The sequence below is a fragment of the Penicillium expansum genome (genome assembly GCF_000769745.1).
Source record: "Penicillium expansum strain MD-8 chromosome Unknown contig166, whole genome shotgun sequence".
NCBI classification, from domain to species: Eukaryota; Fungi; Ascomycota; class Eurotiomycetes; order Eurotiales; family Aspergillaceae; genus Penicillium; species Penicillium expansum.
The window spans coordinates 181037-201994 of record NW_015971345.1 but is presented as its reverse complement, the minus strand read 5'-3'; the positions used below and the strand labels follow the sequence as shown (position 1 = coordinate 201994).

At 48.2% G+C, this 20958-nt stretch overlaps 8 protein-coding genes across 8 annotated transcripts; all 8 read left to right on the top strand.

The window, feature by feature from the left end:
* Window positions 1-96: 96 nt before the first annotated feature.
* On the top strand, window positions 97-1469 carry PEX2_050160 (uncharacterized protein; the record flags this gene model as incomplete). The annotated part of the gene is made up of 4 exons (XM_016742291.1): window positions 97-194; window positions 254-366; window positions 479-865; window positions 940-1469. The coding sequence occupies 4 exons, from the start codon at window positions 97-99 to the stop codon at window positions 1467-1469; spliced, it is 1128 nt and encodes a 375-aa protein (XP_016597621.1).
* Window positions 1470-2192: 723 nt separating this feature from the next.
* Window positions 2193-2934, top strand: PEX2_050150 (DOPA 4,5-dioxygenase family protein; the record flags this gene model as incomplete). Its single annotated transcript, XM_016742290.1, has 4 exons — window positions 2193-2263; window positions 2317-2449; window positions 2517-2574; window positions 2678-2934. The coding sequence occupies 4 exons, from the start codon at window positions 2193-2195 to the stop codon at window positions 2932-2934; spliced, it is 519 nt and encodes a 172-aa protein (XP_016597620.1).
* A 1447-nt stretch (window positions 2935-4381) lies between these two features.
* Window positions 4382-5610, top strand: PEX2_050140 (Vacuolar protein sorting-associated protein 62; the record flags this gene model as incomplete). Its single annotated transcript, XM_016742289.1, has 5 exons — window positions 4382-4493; window positions 4549-4879; window positions 4929-4985; window positions 5036-5197; window positions 5259-5610. The coding sequence occupies 5 exons, from the start codon at window positions 4382-4384 to the stop codon at window positions 5608-5610; spliced, it is 1014 nt and encodes a 337-aa protein (XP_016597619.1).
* A 1954-nt stretch (window positions 5611-7564) lies between these two features.
* On the top strand, window positions 7565-9187 carry aspE (septin; the record flags this gene model as incomplete). Its single annotated transcript, XM_016742288.1, has 2 exons — window positions 7565-8022; window positions 8086-9187. The coding sequence occupies 2 exons, from the start codon at window positions 7565-7567 to the stop codon at window positions 9185-9187; spliced, it is 1560 nt and encodes a 519-aa protein (XP_016597618.1).
* Window positions 9188-9874: 687 nt separating this feature from the next.
* Window positions 9875-12536, top strand: anxc4 (annexin ANXC4; the record flags this gene model as incomplete). Its single annotated transcript, XM_016742287.1, has 2 exons — window positions 9875-12160; window positions 12246-12536. The coding sequence occupies 2 exons, from the start codon at window positions 9875-9877 to the stop codon at window positions 12534-12536; spliced, it is 2577 nt and encodes an 858-aa protein (XP_016597617.1).
* Window positions 12537-14328: 1792 nt separating this feature from the next.
* PEX2_050110 (uncharacterized protein) lies at window positions 14329-14616 on the top strand (the record flags this gene model as incomplete). Its single annotated transcript, XM_016742286.1, has 1 exon — window positions 14329-14616. The coding sequence occupies one exon, from the start codon at window positions 14329-14331 to the stop codon at window positions 14614-14616; it is 288 nt and encodes a 95-aa protein (XP_016597616.1).
* A 174-nt stretch (window positions 14617-14790) lies between these two features.
* PEX2_050100 (uncharacterized protein) lies at window positions 14791-15312 on the top strand (the record flags this gene model as incomplete). The annotated part of the gene is made up of 1 exon (XM_016742285.1): window positions 14791-15312. The coding sequence occupies one exon, from the start codon at window positions 14791-14793 to the stop codon at window positions 15310-15312; it is 522 nt and encodes a 173-aa protein (XP_016597615.1).
* Window positions 15313-18002: 2690 nt separating this feature from the next.
* gta1 (glutaminase GtaA) lies at window positions 18003-20391 on the top strand (the record flags this gene model as incomplete). Its single annotated transcript, XM_016742284.1, has 7 exons — window positions 18003-18196; window positions 18262-18554; window positions 18605-19628; window positions 19681-19883; window positions 19938-20081; window positions 20135-20270; window positions 20322-20391. 7 exons carry the CDS (start codon window positions 18003-18005, stop codon window positions 20389-20391), a joined length of 2064 nt encoding a protein of 687 aa, XP_016597614.1.
* Between the last annotated feature and the right edge of the window lie 567 nt (window positions 20392-20958).

The window sequence follows — 20958 nt, the reverse complement described above, 5'->3', positions numbered from 1 at the left end:
TAGCGTATATACTTTTTCTTTTCCTGCATTCCTTGCTTTCCTCGGTGCACTCCTTCAACACCCTCAGAGTCCTAAGATCTGCGGCTCATCTGTGTCATGGACGACGATTATGTTGCACAGATCCTCGCCAAGGAGGCTAAGGAGAGTTCTATAAAATATGCGTCTCAAGGAATGAGTGCTTTTATGCCTTCAAGGTTGGTTTACTTTTATAATTAGCGGTTTGCATGAGTACAATACTAACAAACACCTGCAGGCCAACAAGCAATGCCCCCAAACCCAATACTCGCTTCCTACGAAATCTTATCAAAGTAACAGACAATCATAACACAGCTCTCAAGCTCAAAGAGGAAAGAGAAGCACGGGAACGTATGCGCCAACTGAAATACCAGGCCTCGGGTGCTTCAGATGCTTTAGCTCCAACTTCGACAGACCGTTCTTCCAAACGATCTGATGGTCGGAGTGAGCTGCAAGGATCAAGAGACCACCAAAGAGGAGATCGGGAAGATCGCAGCCGTTCACATCGGAAAAGAACTCGAAGTCGTTCCCCTTCGGCGGAACGAGACCGGTCCCGGAGGCATCGACGAAGAAACGAAGAGTATGGCGGAACTGGAGAGAGAGACAAAGACCGCGATGAACATCGGCGCGAGCACAGGGATCATGGGTCATCCAGGAAAGATCGACGGGACAGAGATAAGGAGCATACCAGGCGGCGACGTGAGCGATCATACTCGAGGTCTGCCAGCCGATCTCCACACAGAGACCGAAGTACCGACCGCCATCGCCATCGAAGACAAAAACGTCAATCTGGACATTCTACTCGCTCCATTTCCCGTTCCCGCTCACCAGAGTCGCACAAAACTCGGCGGTCAAAGCGCCAAGATGCATCGCCACATGGCTCCCGCCGTTCTCGCCTTGAAACCAGCACGCGACATAAACGAGTGTCGCCGTTGCCTGATATGGCTGCACGCCAAAGCGAGATGGGCAACGAATCCGATCCCCTAGAAGACCTTGTCGGGCCACTTCCTCCTCGACAAAACGAAGCACCCGTCCGCTCGCGCGGGCGAGGTGCCTATAAACACAATATGAGCAATATCGATGCACACTTTGCACCCGGCTACGACCCGGCTGCCGATGTGCATCTAGATGAAGACAAATTACATACAGTGGGCCTGGAATCCTCTCGCCGGCCTGTCGCAGGGCTCATGACAAAAGACGATGACTGGGACATGGCAATGGAGGCGCTGCGTGATCGTGAACGCTGGAGAAATAAGGGCGAGGAGAGGCTACGTACAGCAGGAATTGACGAGGCTGTCATTGATAAATGGAAGAATAACACTGCTTTTGCGGGTGTGGATGGAGAAGGCAAACCGGAGGATGTACAGTGGTCGAAGAAAGGCGAAGGACGGGAATGGGATCGCGGCAAGTTCGTGGATGACGATGGCCATATCGACATTCGGGCTGCTTGGTAGTGTTTCTTACTGGATGTTTTGATGATTGGCGTTTGAGGGCTGCTATGAGTGATACCAAGGTGTATGTTATGACTTTCACTATTTTTTGGCCTAACTTTCTTCCATTCATGACTATTTTAGTTTACCTTGTTTATGCTATACAAGATAGGTACAACATATATAAATATAGTGGAGTATTTCATTATTCAATGTCTCCATGATCATTACCATTAGGTCAAACATATATATTGTGTAGGAAAATTCTATAAAATCTAAAAATATTGACAGTTGATTAAACTAGTCATATTTCTAAATAAGCACGCTGCCTGACAGCAAGCTAATAATTGATACTTGCTATCTCCTATAATTGGAAAAAGAGCAGTTGATGTACAATTAATCGTACATCGATGTAAGTAACCACTCGTAAATCGTAGGTGGATCGTTCCGCGGCTTTGTCAGAGTGCGGAAATTCCCCGCTGGAGATTTGACAGATGATGATACTCCAGGTTTAACTGACGACATTTTTGATACCACAAAGATTGAAAAGATTGGTCAATGCTTACTAGAGATATTTGAGTTACCCAAATCGATTATTTGCATTGATTTGCAAGCGCCTCGCTAAGCAACCCAAGTTATACCGTGGATGCCACATATACCTGTAGTCTTTCTTCCACCTATATCTTTACACACCCCCACTGCTCTCTTATCTTCTTCAATAATCCCAATAATCCTAATCAACACACAATGACAGACCCATCCGCCTACTCATACCCCTCTCCATTGGAGGGGTACGAAAACCTCGAGCCACTGTCCGAGTAAGTGTCCCCCGCAACCATATCGAGCTCAATATACTTATTCACTGTTACAGCGAGCGCACCGAAGATGGCAAGTCATTGAAGAACCCTCAGCATGGCGTATTAAGCAAAGCCTACGAAGAATTCCCCGACCCTCTTTCCAAAGGCCGAGAGGGAGGCTTCGACGTCCACATCTATCACTTCCAAGTACATGCCGCCACCGCCCATCCCGCGCCACAAAGTCAAGTCACAGCGAAACTAACGCACCAACCAGAATAATCCCGAACAAGCAGCATTTGCTAAAGCCCTCTGGGAACGAATCAGACGAGAATGTAAGCAACACACCCTTCTAGCGCAGAAACTGCATCGCCTGGCCGTCTGCTGCGGGGTTGAGTTACTCTTCTCAATTGATCTATTGCTTACACTTCTAAACAGTCCCCGAACTTCGAATCTATACTTTCTTCGACCGGCCTATTGGCCCTCACCCAGTGGCAATGTTCGAAGTGAATTTGTTCACGCCCGCGCAGTTTGGAGCCTTTGTTCCTTGGTTGGTTCTCAACCGGGGTCCGCTTAGTGCTCTCGTTCATCCCAATACAGTGGCATCAGAGGATGAGCGCAATCATACTCAACGGGCGACTTGGCTTGGTGATCGGCTTCCGTTGGATTTGAGCCTGTTTAAGAAGAAGAAGTAGTACATGAAGAAGGAACGGGAATTCCGAGAATGCGAAGCAGGAGAGGTTGCATGATTCATGAATTATTTTAACAAGGTACAAATGCCAATCAATGAATATTTATATACAGAATGCTCTAGTTCACGACATGGTACGTATTATTATGGCTGGCATAGTTAGCTTCTTTCGTCATACCATCAGGCTTGGCTATAAAGCATATCTGCTCCTTGTTATCACCCAAGTTAGCATGAATCCCATGATCAAAAAAATAGTTGGCATCGAACTGACTACCGGTATTTGGAGTCGAATTCTTCTACCCGCTGATGAATTACGTTCATGGAATGTAGGGAACCGTGCTCGAGTGTAGACACGGAGGATAGATACTATGAAGAGTGAAGCAAATAAATAGAGCCGAATAGAGTAGACTCACTGAAGCTAGCGTTGTAGCTTTGTATATTGCTAAATAAAAGAATTTATGAAAGCTTCTAGGGAGTAAATATGAAAGTATACACCTTATATCTTAAACCGTACACCGTATGGTGAACTACTCTATCCCATCTAAAGACAGGAACATATTCGGCTACAAGCCGCCAGCAAGGTGAAGAGCGACAAACACAACGTGTTATGCTAAGGAATGTCAACAGCTGGCACAGACACGCGATGCTATTGGTGAATCTCACCATTCTATACTGACAAACCGAGGAGCGCCACCCACACATCAGGGCCCGCAACACAAATAAGAATTACTAGTGGCAATATCCACAGGAAGACTATAAATATACTACTACAAGTAATTCAACCTAATTCAATACCCTTCCGAACTCTTCATCGTGATGGCTTCGCCGGCAGGTGACATCGTCAGCCCAACAGCAATTTAGAGCAATGATCTTCAGCCATGAGATCTGACATGTAGATCGCACTAATATTATGACTAGAGAATAACAAATTGTGTCTATTGCTACTGTACCCACCTGTTCATGAGGCACCCGATATAAGGCTCACATTCCTCGGGGTTGCAGACTGCATACTTTATTCCGGAGGGTAAAGAAAGTAATCAAGGAACCTTTCAACAATCCCACCCTACCGCAGGAGAAATACTACCTGAGTACACCCTATATTGTCCACAGCCTGGCCTTTTTGCCCGATCTTGGAAAATCCGAGTCAAGTTTATGTGATCTGCTGCTCGGAACACTGGCATGATCCCCTTGACGGGGATCAGTCACCTCGAGGTATCTATGGAATCGCTAGAACGGCAAAAGACCTTATGATTATGGACTTCCATTACCTTGAATTTTCTTTAGCTGTTTCTCGCCCCACGGTGTGTCTTCCAATGCCATGCCCATGACGAGGTCATGCCGATAAACATTTAGATTAAACATCGCTATAAGTTAGCAAGGTTCGATGATTTACCTCATAGGGATTAAAAGGGTGCTTGTCGCCCTCTAGTACTTGAGAACCGTCACACAAAATGCATGCTTTTATCTCGTTGGCATTAGTTGGTCTACATTCAGTCCACCCAGTCTGGGCATCACTCAACGACAGGGCTACATCTGACGTCCCACCATATGTCATAGAATACGGTAAGCTATTTGAGACATATAGTTCTGATACTGGTTCACTTATTCGGCTTTACAGCACCCCTGGTTTGGCTTCATAGCCAGGAAACATACATGCCGAGCGATATCCAGCAGCAGGTCAATCATACCAAACCCAATGTTAACTGGACGACTATCGAGGGAGTGGAGTCTCCCCTGACGCTCAACAACCTTGACACGCTGAATTCTATGGGAAATACAAGCGTCTACCTAACCTCTCCAGAGGGCATTGAAGCCAATCCAGAACCAGCCTGGTTCCGAGGCATCAGACCAGACTCACAGGGACGAATAGGTGATGGTACAGGGAGCGTCATAATTATCGCAGATCGCGGAAATGGAACCGTTGATGCGTTCTACTTTTATTTCTATGCGTAAGCGCGGATATATCCCGGGTCTGGCTTTATACTGATCTGATCCCAGATTCAACAAAGGCAACAGAGTACTAGGTCTGGAATTCGGCGACCACATCGGAGACTGGTTAGTGTGAAGAACACTGTAGAGTCATTCTGACTAAGAAAAAAAAACAGGGAACATAACATGATCCGCTTTGTTAACGGCACACCTGACGCTATATGGTACAGCCAACATGCCAGCGGGCAGGCGTTTACCTACGCTGCTGTTGAAAAGAAGGACAAGCGGCCATATGTGTACTCTGGGAGAGGCACGCATGCAAACTATGCAATTGCAGGGTAAACATATATACTTTCCATGATTTATCGGTGGAATATCAATACTGATATAGACAACCAGAAAACACGACCACACCATCCCGGGCTTCAACCTCCCTGCAGGGTTTCTGATGGACTATACAGACCGTGGGGTGCTGTGGGATCCCGTGCTCAACGTCTACATTTACACCTACGACAAAACAACAGCTGGGTTCCAGGCCGTGAACTCCGAAGATCCAGTGGCGTGGTTGGATTTTAATGGGAGATGGGGTGACGATCAACCGCCCAATGAGCCCTCAATATTTGGTGAGGCTAAGAACGTTGCTGGTCCCAATGGTCCCAAGTTCAAGGGATTGGATAGGCAGTTGGTGTGTCCTTCCAAGCCGTGCTTTGTGCTTCCGTTCAGGATTTTCTCTGAGGATGCGACTTCGTGAAGGGTTGGAGATGGTGGATTGTGGGTATATTCGAATGATCATAGTATAGGAGAACATAGTTTCGGTATATATTGATAAGAGTGGAAAGACTGTTATTTAGATGGAAGCTTGTCCTTCAACCTGGTGATATTATTCCCCTTACCCTCACCATCCCCGGATCCCTTTTTCAGAAAGAAAGTTCCTGCACGCAAGGGAAATCCACCCCCACTTTTGATCCACTCCGTGATTTTTCGAGGAAACGCGAAATTTTAGGGAGAACAGAGTACACATACACAAATATAACTACTCTACAGTTATTCTATACTATCGCAAGGAAAACATAGTTTCGGATGTAATATATACAAGGCATAAAAGACTTTGACAGGAATCCCCAAGAAAATAGTTCATCGCGTCCCAGTCCAATCCCAGTCCCGCGTGCCCCACCCCCGTGACAACTGCCCTGGAGGAGGTCTCGTGTTTGGGCTGAGATCTTAAATTGCCGTGTTTCAGAATTTGATCTAGCTTATCTTAGACATGCCCAGGTGGCTCGGGTTCGATATGGTTATTAAACGGCGTAGTTAGTTTGATTAGGTGCATGGGATAGCGGTTTTGTGAGTACTTGTTCTGGAGTCGATGGCTTTGACCTAGGGACGGGACAGGTTAGCCTAGGTCGGTTAGGTACTCCGTACAACGTCCAGGTTCAGCTGAGGTTGGGAGCAAAGTGACCGAATTGGGGTATAATCTGCATATCTAGGTACCTAGTGTTGTGTGCAAACAGAACAAACATGTATTTAGGACATTATAACATCTTTCTACGGAGTACGGAGCAGTATGTTATAATCATCCTATTTTTCTTTACTCCGTTATATCCGAATCAAAGACTCCAATTTGAGCGATATAGCAGATGTTTCGAATGTCTAGTGAGATTATGTTGGATAGCAAGTGGAGACCTTTTAACGGCCCATGGCGCACGTTCCAGATTCCCCTCTATGTTGTAGCCACGAGGAGAACGTGCTTTTGACATGTATACTCCTTACTTCTTGCTCTGTATTTTGTATGTTGTATATAGTAATTCAATGTCTTGATATCCTCAATTCGAAAGACAGTACTCCGTAGACTTCCCAGAATCCAAAGATCCCGTGTTATTAGCTCCAATTGGCGGACGAACCGGCGTTCACCAAAGCTCCAAGTGGAGTACAGCCGCTCTGGACCAGAGTGTTATGACTTCGATGTTTTGTTTTTTTTACCCCTGAATGACCTTTGGTCTTTTCTATATCGATCATATTTCGATCTTCCCCTTAGTATCTCGTAAATTAGTGAAATTAAATCCCTCTTTTTCTTTCTATCCTCTTTTCAACTTTTCTCCAAGCGCCGCTGTTGCTGGATGCTGTGAGCAGGCCTATTTTCAATTAAAAAAAACAAAAGACAAAAAAGAGGGAACTTTGAGATTGGAACTTTGTTCAAGTCCTAATTTCAATTCCCCATCCTCCTTCACCCACTGGCTGGGAATATTGTATTTGGTTGATTCCACTCTCGCTTATACTTTTTTTCATTTATCTGCTGTCGCAGACACTTTCATTTTTGAGAAGCCCGATCCCCGGATTGGCCATTGGATTGAATCCCACTTTGGTCCAGTTTCAGAGCAGTTTCGAATCGCTCCATCTCCACCGGATCTGAGCACTATCTGCACTATTAGCGCTGTTCAACTCCGATATATATTATATCGTTATATTGGTAAGTGGATGTTCCCAAGGTTCCATACCCCTGACGTTTAATGAGGGGTTCTGGGGTGTCATTATCGTTCCCGATAGAGGATAACCTCCACAGCGGTAAGAAGACAAAAAAGAGGAGGAAGATAGAAGAGAGAACAGAAAGGAAAAGAAAGAAAGAAAAGAATCTGACGAGGAAAGAACAGGAAGGACAGGAAGAATAGAAACAACAGAAACAACAGAAACAACACAAACCAATTCCCAAAATGGCAACCACGCGCCTGGGACCTGAAACAGACATCAACCGTCGCACCTCCCTCGGTTTCCTTCGTCGTTCTAAATCCACCGAACCCCTAGGCGAACACAAATCTTCCGGCTCCCGCAAAAAGATGTCCAAGACTCAAGCCATGGAAGATGAGATGCGTCGTCAGCGCGAGTCTTATGCCCCTAAAGTCCCTCCCCGCTTGCCTGATCTTTCCCCCGCCCCGCAACTGGAAACTTTTGGAGGTGAGGAACGTGACAAGTCTACCGGTCCAATCCCAATTCGCCCAGAGTCTGGAGTTATCGCCTCGCCTTCTATGGCTGGGTCAATCAACAGCGTCGATCCCTATGGGCGCACCGAGAGCATGACCCACCGTGGCCGATACAGCTATGCTAGTAGTGCTGTCAGCACCGTGAACAGCCCCCGCCGTGTACGCCGTCGCAAGGACCCCACCTCATACAAGTGAGTAGTGAACATATGACATCAACACCAGAACAGACCGGCTAACAATGGGAACGTGTTTAGTGTGCTTGTCATCGGTGCTCGTAACTCGGGAAAAACCTCATTCCTCAACTTCCTCCGCAGTGCCCTGACCATGCCCGCACATAAGCACCCCTCGCGCACCCCCGAGGAGGTTGAGGAGCTTGAGCGCCAAACCTCGGCCTGGGAAGGATTCACGTCGCAATACCTGGAAACGGAGTTCGACGGAGAACGTGTCGGACTTACCCTGTGGGACTCTGTAGGCCTGGAGCGGAACATCGCAGATCTTCAGCTGCGTGGTGTGACAGGCTTCCTGGAGAGCAAGTTTGAGGAGACCCTCGCCGAGGAGATGAAGGTTATCCGTTCCCCCGGTGCCCGTGATACTCACATTCACTGCACTTTCCTACTTCTGGACCCTGTGCGTCTCGATGAGAACATCGCCATGGCTGAGCGTGCTGCCAATGGCACTTCCAAGGCCACTGATGCCCCCGTGGTTGGGATTTTGGACCAGAATCTGGACATCCAGGTGTTGCGCACGGTGCTGGGTAAGACCACTGTGGTGCCGGTTATCAGCAAGGCAGATACAATTACCTCTGCCCACATGAGCTACCTCCGCAAGGCGGTCTGGAACAGCTTGAAGCAGGCCAATATCGACCCCCTTGAGATCTTGACATTGGAGGACCAGGAGGAAGAGTACTCCTCGTCGGAAAGCGCGGATGAAGATGAAACCGAGGAGCCTGAGACTGGAGATGCCAGCGAAGCCAAAGAATCCGAGGCCGCAACCGAAGATGCTCCTGGCTCGCCATCGCAGCTCAGCCGCAGATCCAACACGTCGCAGGCCACCAACCAGCACGTTCCGTTCTCGATTCTGTCTCCGGACCCTCACTCGTTGGCAGCTGGAGACCAACCCGTCGGTCGTCGATTCCCCTGGGGCTTTGCAGATCCATATGACGCCGAGCACTGTGACTTTGTTCGCCTGAAGGACTCCGTCTTTTCCGATTGGCGCTCCGAGCTGCGCGAGGCCAGTCGCGTGGTCTGGTATGAGCGCTGGAGAACCAACCGCCTCAACCGCAATGGACAGCCGGCGCCCAAGAAGCAAAACTACGGTGGCCGTCAGGGACCTTATGATGGCCGTCGCACGCGATAAACAGGCTCCCCTTTCTTCTGTTCCCATAGCTTTCTCTTCCGCACATACCCCTATTCTTCGCGGCCTGGCACCTCGCAAGGCTTCTTTTTATGTCATACCTTCTGCTTTATCCTTCTTCTGACAAAATGTTTCGAAATCCGGAACTTGTACTAGTGCTGTTCATCTATTGTTTGCACGGTAATTTGATAGTTTTCTCTTGAATCCGTAATTCTGAGACAATCTTTCTAGATGAATATATTAATGTATGACCCCTCGGCTTCATTGGAATCTGACATGCGCATTGGTCAGTAGCCTCTGCGGCTGAAGCGCTGGTCACCGACGATCTTGAGTTCAGCTGTAAGCCAATAAGAGCCCTAATCCTTGGCTACATGAGGAGAGTGAAGAATCACAGACTAGCTCTCCATAAGTTAGGATAAATACGAGGTGCTATTAAACATTTCGCTTTGTCTTTTCTTTTCTTTTCTTTTCTTTTTCTCCCTCAATTCACCTACACATAAGTGGAGAGAAGGCTTCATATCTACAAGTATAGAATGGCCTAGTGGACATCGCACAAAGAAATCCCCAAGTCCAACTCCCCTCTTGTGTGACCAAAGACCTCTCAGACCCAAAAAAAGAAAATAAGCCGCTTGAACACAATACCTTGAAACATTGAAATCAAATCAAGAACAAAACCCCATTGGACCAACAATGTCCCTCCAAGTGAACGACCCACGGTCGCGAACCCGATCCAAATCCCCTGGCCGCGAGCGCTCACGGTCGCGGTCGCGCGACAGCCGAGTCCCCTCCCCTTCGCCCTCCCCCTCCCACCGCTCACGTTCCCCAGCCGTCGAAGTCCCAAGAAGCAAAGGCTACAACCCCGACGAAGAAGCTGAGATCGAGCGCCAATACAAGCTCATTAGCGAGCGTCGTCGCGAACCAAACGACGAGCCCCGCCCCGTCGTCTCGCGCGCCCCGAGAACCCCCCGCTACGACGTGGATCGCTCAGACTCGGACTCCGAGTCGAAGCGCCGCGAAGCAGAAAGCGCAAGACGTCGTCGCGATGATCGCTATGAACACTCGGAGGATGAACGCGGTTCTGCTGCGCCTTCGTCGCGGTCGAATCGACGACGGCCTTCGTCGCCTGACCGCGGCAGTCGCGTGAAACACGATTCCGACGACTCAGTTGACGATCTGGCTTATGGTGATGCGCCGGGAAATCACCCTAGCTATGCGCGCCCGAATCGGTATAGTTATGCGCAGCCCACGCAGTTCGTGTCTGCTGCCCCGCGGCAGCCGGGTTACCCTGCCGGCTCGGTTGACTGGGCTTCTGTGCCGGAATGCGAACGGCCTGGATATGTGCCGCCTTCCTCGCAGCCTGCGGGTCCAGCTTCTATGCCCGGCGCGTTCCCTATGGCCTCGACATATCCCGCTAGCTCGGGGGCTGTGCCGGCGCCTGTGAATCCGTCGCTGCAGTATACCGGTTTACAGGGCCAGCCAGCTCAGTATGCGGCGACGAGTGCTGGTTACATGCCTTCTCATTATCGCACGGCTTCGGCGAGTGATACTGGTTATCCACCTCCGGCTGCGGGATATGCGAACCCCGGCGTCTACCAGTACGCTCAAGTCGATCCTAATTTGAAGTATGCTTCGAAGACGGCGCCGGCGCCAGCGCCGGCGTCGGGGCCTAAGCCGATATACCCTGCTTCTACGCATGAGCAGTTTTCCAGACCGATTCCGCAGCAACCGCAGGGTCAGTATCAGCCGCAATCGCAGCAGCAGCAGCCACCTCCAGACCAGTATCGGTATAAACCCGAGCCCCAGAAACAAGAGCCTCAGTTTGTGGAGATCGCGCCTGGTGGGAGTCGGTCGAGCGCTCGTCCACACAGTCACTCTGTGTCATCGTCGAATAATCTCGCAGTTGGCGGAGCCAGTGCATCTCATTCAGCTCATCCCCCAGCTAGTCCACTGCTGGAGCCGTATCACGGTACTTACCAATCCATCTCACCCATGCCAACCACGATCGTCGTTCCCTCCATCCGCGACGACGACATCTCAGACCTGGAACCGCTGGATGGCGGAAACTCAGCCTCCGACTCAAGCCGACGCAGCAAACACATCCGCTCGCACTCCTCCGTCAGCGAGAAAGAATCCCGCACCCGCAGCAGCAAAGACAAGAAAGACAAAGACCGCGACGACAAACGTCGCAGCCGCCCATCAACCAGCCACGACCGCCACGACTCCAGCTCCTCAATCATCAGCACCGACCCCCGAGTCCTCGTCTCCCCAACAACCGGCCGCAAACGCGTCTCCTTCTACGACGCCGGCCCAGACGCCGCAGCCATGCAATCCGCCCTAAACCACACCCGCAATATCGACAGCAAACCCATAATCCAAATCCTACCCCGTCTAACAAGCGACGAAATCCTCCTCTTACGACAGGAATACAAAACCCGCGTGCGAATGCAAGGAAAGGGAATAAACCTCGCCAAACACCTCCGTCTCAAACTCGGAAGTTCATCTTTCGGAAAAGTCTGCTACGCAACCGCCCTCGGGCGCTGGGAATCAGAGGCATATTGGGCGAACTGCTATTACCAAGCCGGCACATCACGTCGGGAACTACTAATCGAGTCCCTGATGGGAAGGTCAAATGCCGCGATCCGCGAAATCAAGAACTCCTTCCGTGATACCCGCTACGATAATAGTCTCGAGCGCTGTATGCGTTCTGAGCTACGCGCTGATAAATTCCGCGTTGCGATTTTGCTTGCGCTCGAGGGTCAGCGGCAGGATGAGCGCGACCCCCTCGATAAACACCTCATCAGGGATGATGTGCAGGATTTGCATCGGGCGATTGTGAGGGAGGGCGGCGAGACGGCTATGATTCATATTATTGTGCTCAGGAGTGATGCGCATATGCGTGAGGTGTTGCGTGCGTACGAGGATAATTATGGGCATAATTTTACCAGGGCTATGATTTCTAAGTCGAGGAATTTGGTGGTATGTACATTCATTTCCTTCCAGTCAATACTGACTACCAACTGGAGTTTAAAATCAAATCAAATCACTAACACATATACATCAGGGCGAAACACTAGCTCACATCCTCAACGGCGCAATCAACAGACCAATGCGCGACGCTCTCCTCCTCCACCAAGCCCTACGTGAATCCCGGACCGGACGCGAGCGCTCAGAGCTACTTATTTCCCGGCTTGTGCGTCTGCATTGGGAGCCGAGACATCTTGATCTTGTTAAGAATGAGTATCGACGCAGATACCATGAGCGGTTGGAGGAGGCTATTGCCGAGGAGATTTTGGCATTGAATGGTGGACAGGATTGGGGGGAGTTCTGTATTGAGTTGGCGCGGAATGCGTGATTGTGATCTTTACATATCATGTGTGTGGTAGATATTGTACGGTTTTTTCTTCTGATGTTGCTGCTGGCTGTCGTTGTTGGATGTATGTGAGGTGGAGGTGTTTGTTTCCTGCTCTACAGGCTGGGATTTTAGTTTGTACTTTGTTTATTGGTTTGCGTATATTATCTCTATCCTTTGCCGTTCTTTTGTGTTGTATATGTACACTTGTTGTTTGTCTTCTGTTCTAATGTTCTGTTTATAAAGTGCATTCATTGCATAGGTATATTCCTTTAAGCTGCTCTTTAGGGCTGAATGGATATGTTTAGTATTGATGCGATGGAATGCAGGATCCACAGGGTGCGTTTAATCTTACTCGCATCATGAAGTATAGCATAGGAATGTTGTAGGTGTAGCGAGCTTGTATTCATATCTCTCAACAGAAACAAGACTGATCCGTCTGCTTATCAGGTTGGAATTTGCAGCGTCGTTGTGGGGGAGGCTCTGTACGAGGACTCGCCATTGTGAATGGGTTAGGGTTGTGTTATTGCGCGATTTTGAACTCCCTTTGGTGCTATATTAGCGCTATCTAGGATGTTAGGAAGACTAGGGCTGATTTGGTGAGCGGGCGGCTGTTGGTGTTGGTGTTGGTTGGTGGATGGCAGTAATTTCATAGTTGTCTACGTCATTGTAAAAGCAGGACTTGAAATAGTCCCCGTTACATGTGAAATGGGTGGACTAGAATCCTTTGTTTAGAAGGTATGGCGGTAGTGGTTTGATGTGGATGCGTCGCCCGGGCCCTGAGACAGACGAGATGCATATTGATCTTTTCGCCGACGATTATCTGGCGTGATAGGGATAGATGGTACTTTAGGAGTTGCGGCGGCATATCTACCCTGGTAGCAAGATGTATTCTTGGATGTTGTTTAGTCGCCGTACTAAGAGGTCTAGGTGAAGGAATTTGGTGACGCCGCTGAGGCCGAGAAGGGCGTGTGGTGATAGGCCATCGTCTGGGAAGGATGCTGGGAGGAGGTCCTCAGGCTGTTTGATTTGTCGGAAATTATGCTGAGCTTAATATATCTGTATCCTTGGACTTCATTGGCTGATACTGGGCGTTTGGGGCGTTTTCTTTGTGTTAGATTGGGAGATTGTGACCAGGGGGATGTGCTTTTGTATACTCGATACTCTAAACATCCCGCCACGATAAAAAGAGGCATATTATGTTGAAGTGCAAAGCTGCAAATCAAGTTGGGCCTAGTCGATTCCAGCCATTTAGGCTCTTTTTTATTTTTATGTCTCTTGTTCCGAGTGTGGACGTCTACACAATTCTCTATCCCCATTTGGCGCCGTGCTTGCTTGGCGCCGTGCTTGTTTCACCCCGTCTTAACTTCTATATTATACCCCCCACGACAAGTAAATAATATTGTTATCTCCTCTGAGAGCCGCATTCGTATCGCGAAGCGCTACTAGGATATCCTGATCTACTACGCGAGTCATGAAGAGGCACTTGGGATTCCGATATTTCACGCAGATCTCTCTTTATGTTCAGTAACTGGTTGTTACTTCCCGATGACCCTTGCAATAATGCACTTAGAAAGACGCAGTGCTAAACATAAAATTTTTACTACCTCTGCGCTGCTTTGTATTGTTCAAGGCAGCATTTGTATTCGTCCCTAGGGCGTATCGCGTTTCAGGGAGACAAAGGGCTCAAGTCGAGGTATAAAGGGAATTCCCATTCCAACTTTCAAGATATCCAACTTCTTTACTTAGTATCCTCAACATTCTAATGACCTCTTCATTCTTCTAAATATCCAACATGCCTTTCAAACAGTTCAAGCGCAACCGCGACAAAGCGAGCGTCTTCTTGGGACGAATGAGGAATGGTGTCTCCAATCATGATATTTTGGCCGAAGCCCTAGGCAAGGAGAGTAAGGGCTTTTCAGATCATGTCTATGAATTGCCCAAAGATCAGATGATCAAATCCAGCCTGCCCGATGTCGCCAAATACAAACTACAACCCCATGAATCCTTCAACAAGGCCAACCCAAATGCCGATTATTCGGACCATTCCAATGTCTATCTCGTCGGACGACCCAACAGATGAGCGAGTGGCCTGAGCCGGATGCCAAAATCCTGCCATTGGTCTATCTACAATTCGGGCAGTTTCTATCACATCAAGTTGGTAGAAGGGGCCCAGGGACTGTCGATAGCACTTCGAGAAGATCGCCCCCGAGAGTGGAAATATATAGGTGGCCCTTTCATTGCGTACCATATCGGGATGACAGATTACCACGCAGACGACGTTCATCGAATTGCTAAGTGGGTGACCACAAAATTGGATCACAATACCCTCTCTACGGCAGCCTATGAGCAGTTTGTCTTTGGGCTTGCGATTCGTATTCTGCGTGGTCCTGGTAACACTACAGCCTTTATCGGTGATTTCTGGCAGATCATGGAGCACGATATTGGGCTAGCTCCTAGTGGATTTCTTACCGGGGTGAAGCTTGCGGATGCTAATGAGGATATCAGTACTCGGCTTAAGAGATGGTATTTGATCTATCGGATTGAAACTGATGCACGAGGACTTGATCGTTGTTGGAAAAAAGGGACACTGGGACAAATCAGCTGGAAGACCCACGAGTTCCATCCGTTTATTAGGCCTCTTGCTGTAAGGCCACCTGCTATTGCGAAGGTTCTTACGAAGGTGGGACAGCGTATTCCGGTAATATCAAAGGCTGTCCCTCAAGAATATCACAAAGAAATGCCTATGGTGGCAATCTACCGTCGACGAAAAGGTTAGTAAAAAGTTTCGCTGTTTTAGATCGACGCTGACTATTTTTTCTTCCGACATAGCGACACCGTTCCCGAGAGGTCTTGTCCTTGTGCATTTCTATGGATCATTGTTCTATATCTGTGCTGAATATCCAATGGCTGACAGAGGTAATTATACCCTTGAAGTCTTTTTTATGGATATTATATACTGACATTTTCTGCCCAGATTTCTGGTTCCAAATACATCGTCTTCTCAACTCTCCATCTGTCAAACATACCACCTTCAACCGGGGATTTGACGACAAATTTATATGGGGACCAGAGATGGCCAAATCGATAATTCCCATGAACGCTGAACAGCCTGCGGGATGGAAGCCGCAATGGTGTAGTAGCATGATTGTCGAAAATGAGTGTGAGAAATCGGAATCGACCATGGACGCTGAACGAACTGCTGGAGAGATACCAGGTAGTGGCTCTATTTAAAAAGAGGGTCCGTTATTCAATTCCTACACTACTCATTGCTTTGAACACAAGGGAGTTCAATGCCAGGTCATGATTGATATGGCAGGTCAGTTTGAGTCGCCTGTTGAAATTTGAGATTGTCACTATGAATTTCCTTCGCTGTTTGCACTAGGGTGGTGCGCTTGCCGTGATATTTAAGTTGCTTCTTCTTGCTCTTTTCATATAGGGTGAACAGTATTTCCCTTGTCAGGTTTAGTTATCTAGGAATGTTGATTTTCGTGCTTGTTTTTGAATTTGGTCAACAAGGGTCAGTGTTAGTATTTCATATGAATCATCACTTGGGCAGAGCTCAGGAAGCATATTATAGACGTGGTTGCTATATAAGCAACAAGAATAGTTGGCCGCGTTTGTGGCCTTGTGTTCAGTAGGCCTTCTCACTTGGTCTTTTGAGATGTCTTTTCAAATATCTCTTAAGATGTATATAAAGGCAGGACAAAAAGCATACTTTGTGCAAGCGACTTTCCTATGTATAACCTGTGATTTAGTGGGGTAAGTGGATTCTTGATCTGGAGTATTAGAAGCCCTATAGGGATAAACTCCACATGCTAAAACAATCCCGAAAGTTCACTTTTAATTTTGTACATAGACCATTGCCTCGGTGGACATTGCCTTCTTCCTAAACGGCCTTATATCTGTAGTCCACGCGATTCCACTGTATGAACAAGTCAATAATTATCAACACACGATCATGGGGTGTATTAAAACCCTTCAAGCGATGGCACAGTAGCAAGGCCGGTCATAGGCTAGAATGGAACGGACACTGAAAGCTTAGTTTTTGGTCATTTCAAAATTCTATTTAATCAGAAAGGGGTTTATATTCTTGTCTTGGAAAAAGTATACTATGAACTGAATAGACCGACATATCACGCAAGGAGGTTTCAATAGCGAAGTGGATCGTGAACTCCAAGCTGGATCCTGCATTTTGTACAACGTCGCGCACGCGACCTCAACCCATGTACTCCGGACTCCGTATTTAATACAAGTTACTCCGTACTCCGTGCATGCAACACAAGAGTCTAGGTCTGATGGATATTTGAAGCCATTTTTGTCTCCGATCGGGCTATCGGGACCAAAGCTGACTTTGACATGCAAAGATGAGCTTCCCTGCAAGGGGAACCCCTCTGATTTGAGACAAGAAACTCATGGACATCTCATTCTTTACTGCAGGTCCCCGAGACCGTCCGTACCAAAAATACCGTGGAGATTCGATTCTCTTCATTCCATGCTCTCATCGGTTGGATGCCACGCTGCTGATCGCCATTTCCCCGCAGATTTATCCACTAAAGACCAAAGACCTGATATTACCTCTATTAAACCAAAGCCGACGGCCAATATGTCCGCATGATGCTATCACGAAGGAAATGAGCTTGGCGCTTCTACTGACTCGTGCCTTATTATTTGCCCTCGGCCTATCGGCGATGCCCTCAAACCACCTTTTCTTTTTCGTCCGCAACCCTTATTTTTCACACCTCTCACCACACTCTTCTTCTCCACACCTTTATTTGCGCCATAGCACTATGTGGTCTGTCATCTGCAAGGTGTGCACCCATCTACTCCGTAGACTCAAATTACTCCGGTGTTATTGTCTGTCTAGTGACGCCACTCATTTCGTCGATCTGCATAGACCGCTGCTTGTCTTCCATGCGACGTGAATATATGCCGTTTCTTCCGGAAACCGCTAGACCGCGTTTTAGGCTTTGACTTTGAATATAACCACTCTAGGAAAGTTCACCATCATTTTCACGGCCCTTCCACTCAACCCCCCCTGTCTTGACAGCCCCCCTAACATCACTCTATCCCCCTCTGAGCGTGAATCTTCTTCCAGCCGGGCGTTGACGGAGGTCAGCAGATTAGCATCCTTGGGATTTATCGAGACATGCAGGTCTGCTGCTACCTATGTTTTTATTATGCCAAGCCGCTTTGATATTCCTCCGTAGAGAGCACATTCTGGCATGCGGGTCTCGGAGGGGCCTTTGGCTTCCCCCCTCTCTTCGTAGATTGAGGTCGACTATAAAAATGTCACTGGCATTCCTGTCCTGTAAACACCGATCCCTTTCCTCAGTCGTCCCGCCACAGTGCCTGTTCAGCCGAGCTCCTGAGAGCTAATTTCCTTTTCCTATAAATAAATAACAGAGCAGATTTGCCCCTGCATTGGACTTTGTGTATCTTACTATCTCTCCGTCCAACTCTGTCATAATGCAGCTGTATCGCCTCAGTCTGCTGGTCGCTTCCTTTGCATCCTCCATTGGAGCACAGTCGACCTTCTCCCCTGCCCGTCCCCCGGCTATACCCCTCGCTGTTAGGTCACCGTACCTGAGCACTTGGCTTGATGTAGGAAGTGACGGTGGTAATGGCGGATACTTGGCTGGTCAATGGCCTGTCTTCTGGCAGTAAGTTGATCATTATCCTCCTTTGAGCTATGTTCGAACATTTTATACTAATACAATATGAATAGGAACCAGATCACGGGTTGGGCAGGTATGATCCGCGTCGACGGCAATACCTATACTTGGATGGGTCTGCCCGGAACCAAAACTGTCAATCAAACCGCGTTTGAGTATACTTCGACTAAGAGCATCTTCACTATGAACGTGGAGAATAAGGTTGAAATGAACATTACTTTCTTGTCGCCTGTTACACCCACCGATCTCAAGCGCCAGTCCCTCGTTTTCTCTTATCTTAATGTCGAGGTCTCTTCTATTGATGGTCAGAAGCATAAGGTGCAGGTTTACGCGGATATCTCCGCAGGTTGGTGCTCTTGCTCCATTTCTTACATACAATTACTAACAAAATGATAGAATGGGTATCGGGCGACCGAAATGCCATCGCAGAATGGGAGTATGGTACTACAGACGGCGTGGCCTACCACAAGGTACACCGACAGACTCAACTGGCATTTTCCGAAAAGAACGAGCAGGGCGAATGGGGTAACTGGTATTGGGCTACCGACGACTCCAAAGGCATGACCCATCAGTCTGGTGGGGGTAACGACGTACGTGGTCAGTTCACGACAAATGGAAAACTCACCAATGGCGGCGACACCAACTTCCGAGCTATTTCCTCCAACTGGCCCGTATTTGGGTTCTCGTCCGATCTGGGCTCGGTCGACTCCACGCCCGTCAGTACACTATTTTCACTCGGTCTGACACAGGACAAAGCCATTCAATACGAAGGTGCTTCGAATTATGCCCCGGTACCGTCCTTGTGGTTGAGCTACTTTGATTCCGAGTTGGCTGCTCTTTCATTCTTCCACAAAGATCATACTGAATCGAACAATCTCGCAAGCTCTTTCGATAGCAAGGTGGCCCAAGATTCAATTGCTACGGCTGGACAGGACTACCTCACTATTACTTCGCTCTCGGTTCGGCAGGCATTCGGTGCTACCCAGCTTTGTGGTACAAAGGACAAAATGTATCTGTTCCTGAAGGAAATCTCTTCCGACGGCAATATGAACACTGTCGATGTTGTCTTCCCAGCCTACCCGATTTTCTTATACACGAACCCCGAACTCCTGAAGCTCGTTCTCACTCCTCTGTTTGAGAACCAGGAGGCTGGAAAGTATCCCAACAAATATTCCATGCACGATCTTGGCTCTGCTTACCCCAACGCCACGGGTCACTCCGATGGCAACGACGAGAAAATGCCACTGGAAGAGTGCGGAGATATGCTCATTATGTCTTTGGCGTATGCACAGAAGTCGGGTGACTCTGACTTTTTGAATAACCACTACACTCTGCTCAAGCAATGGACCAGTTATTTGGTCGATGACTCGCTTTACCCTGCAAACCAGATCTCAACGGACGACTTTGCTGGCTCCCTAGCGTGAGTGATTCCATTCTTCTCTGAAGCTTTCAAACCTAACCAGCATGATTAGCAACCAAACCAACCTCGCACTTAAGGGCATGATCGGTATTCAGGCCATGGCAGTCATTGCCAACCAGACTGGTCACACTGCTGACGCTGCTAATTACTCGAGCATCGCTCAAGACTACATCACTCAATGGCAGAACCTGGCTATTGCCAAGGATGCCAATCCTCCCCATACGACTCTGTCGTACGGCGACACCGCTAGCCATGGTAGGTTCACCCCTTTCTTTCGGGTCTACCAAGCCTTGCTTACCCTTTGTGCAGGCCTGCTCTACAACCTCTTCGCCGATGCCCAGCTGGGCCTGAATCTTGTTCCACAGTCTGTCTATCAGATGCAGAGCAACTTCTACCCAACTGTTGCAAACAAGTACGGTGTGCCTCTCGACACCCGCCACACATACACAAAAGGTAAAAGCCCGGATGGCTCATTATACATTGGCAAATTACTCACAATTCTATAGGTGACTGGGAGTGCTTCGCAGCAGCTATCAGTTCAGTCGATACTCGGAATATGTTTATCAAGGATCTCGCAACCTGGATCAACGAGACACCGACAAATCGACCCATGACTGATCTGTATGACACTATTACTGGAAAGTAAGCTAATATATCCCCAAGGCTGTGATTATCCCTGCTGATGAAGTCTAGTTACCCCCAAAATACTTTCGTCGCTCGCCCAGTCATTGGTGGCTCTTTCGCTCCTCTCCTTGTCCGCTAGCCGATCCCTTCGCTTCTTGTTGATTTATTTCACTTATAACGCCTTGAGGCCTTCTTCCTTTGATCGCCTTTTTCTCTCGCAAAGACGCTCGCTTAGAAGTTCTTGTTCGGTATATCTACCACTAGTGATGGTAGAAGATATGCCGGATACCTTCCGTTCACTTGGTAATGTCTTTTTCTTGCTTATACCCATCCATCGCCTTGCCTTTGGGCGTGGGCTGTGCGACTTTTGTTGAGATCCTCGCATATACATTTATTTTAGTATGTGACAATTCTCGTACATGCATGAATCTGTGGCTTCCGCCCCTCTCTCCATGTTATTTGGCATATGTGCAGATGCTTCAGCATCGGGTATATATCAGTTTTATAGCACAGAATATACGAATTTCGGTCAACACTCAATATTAAAATTTGTTTATATTACATTAAAAATCTGGAGATCCCGATCATTCACTTCTTGGCCATGCTTGAATACAATTAGCCTATTGTACGTAGCATACAAGCTTCGAAATGACACAGGAATTCCGTGTTCCATATACCTTCCACGGTTATGGTTCTAGGCCTTGCT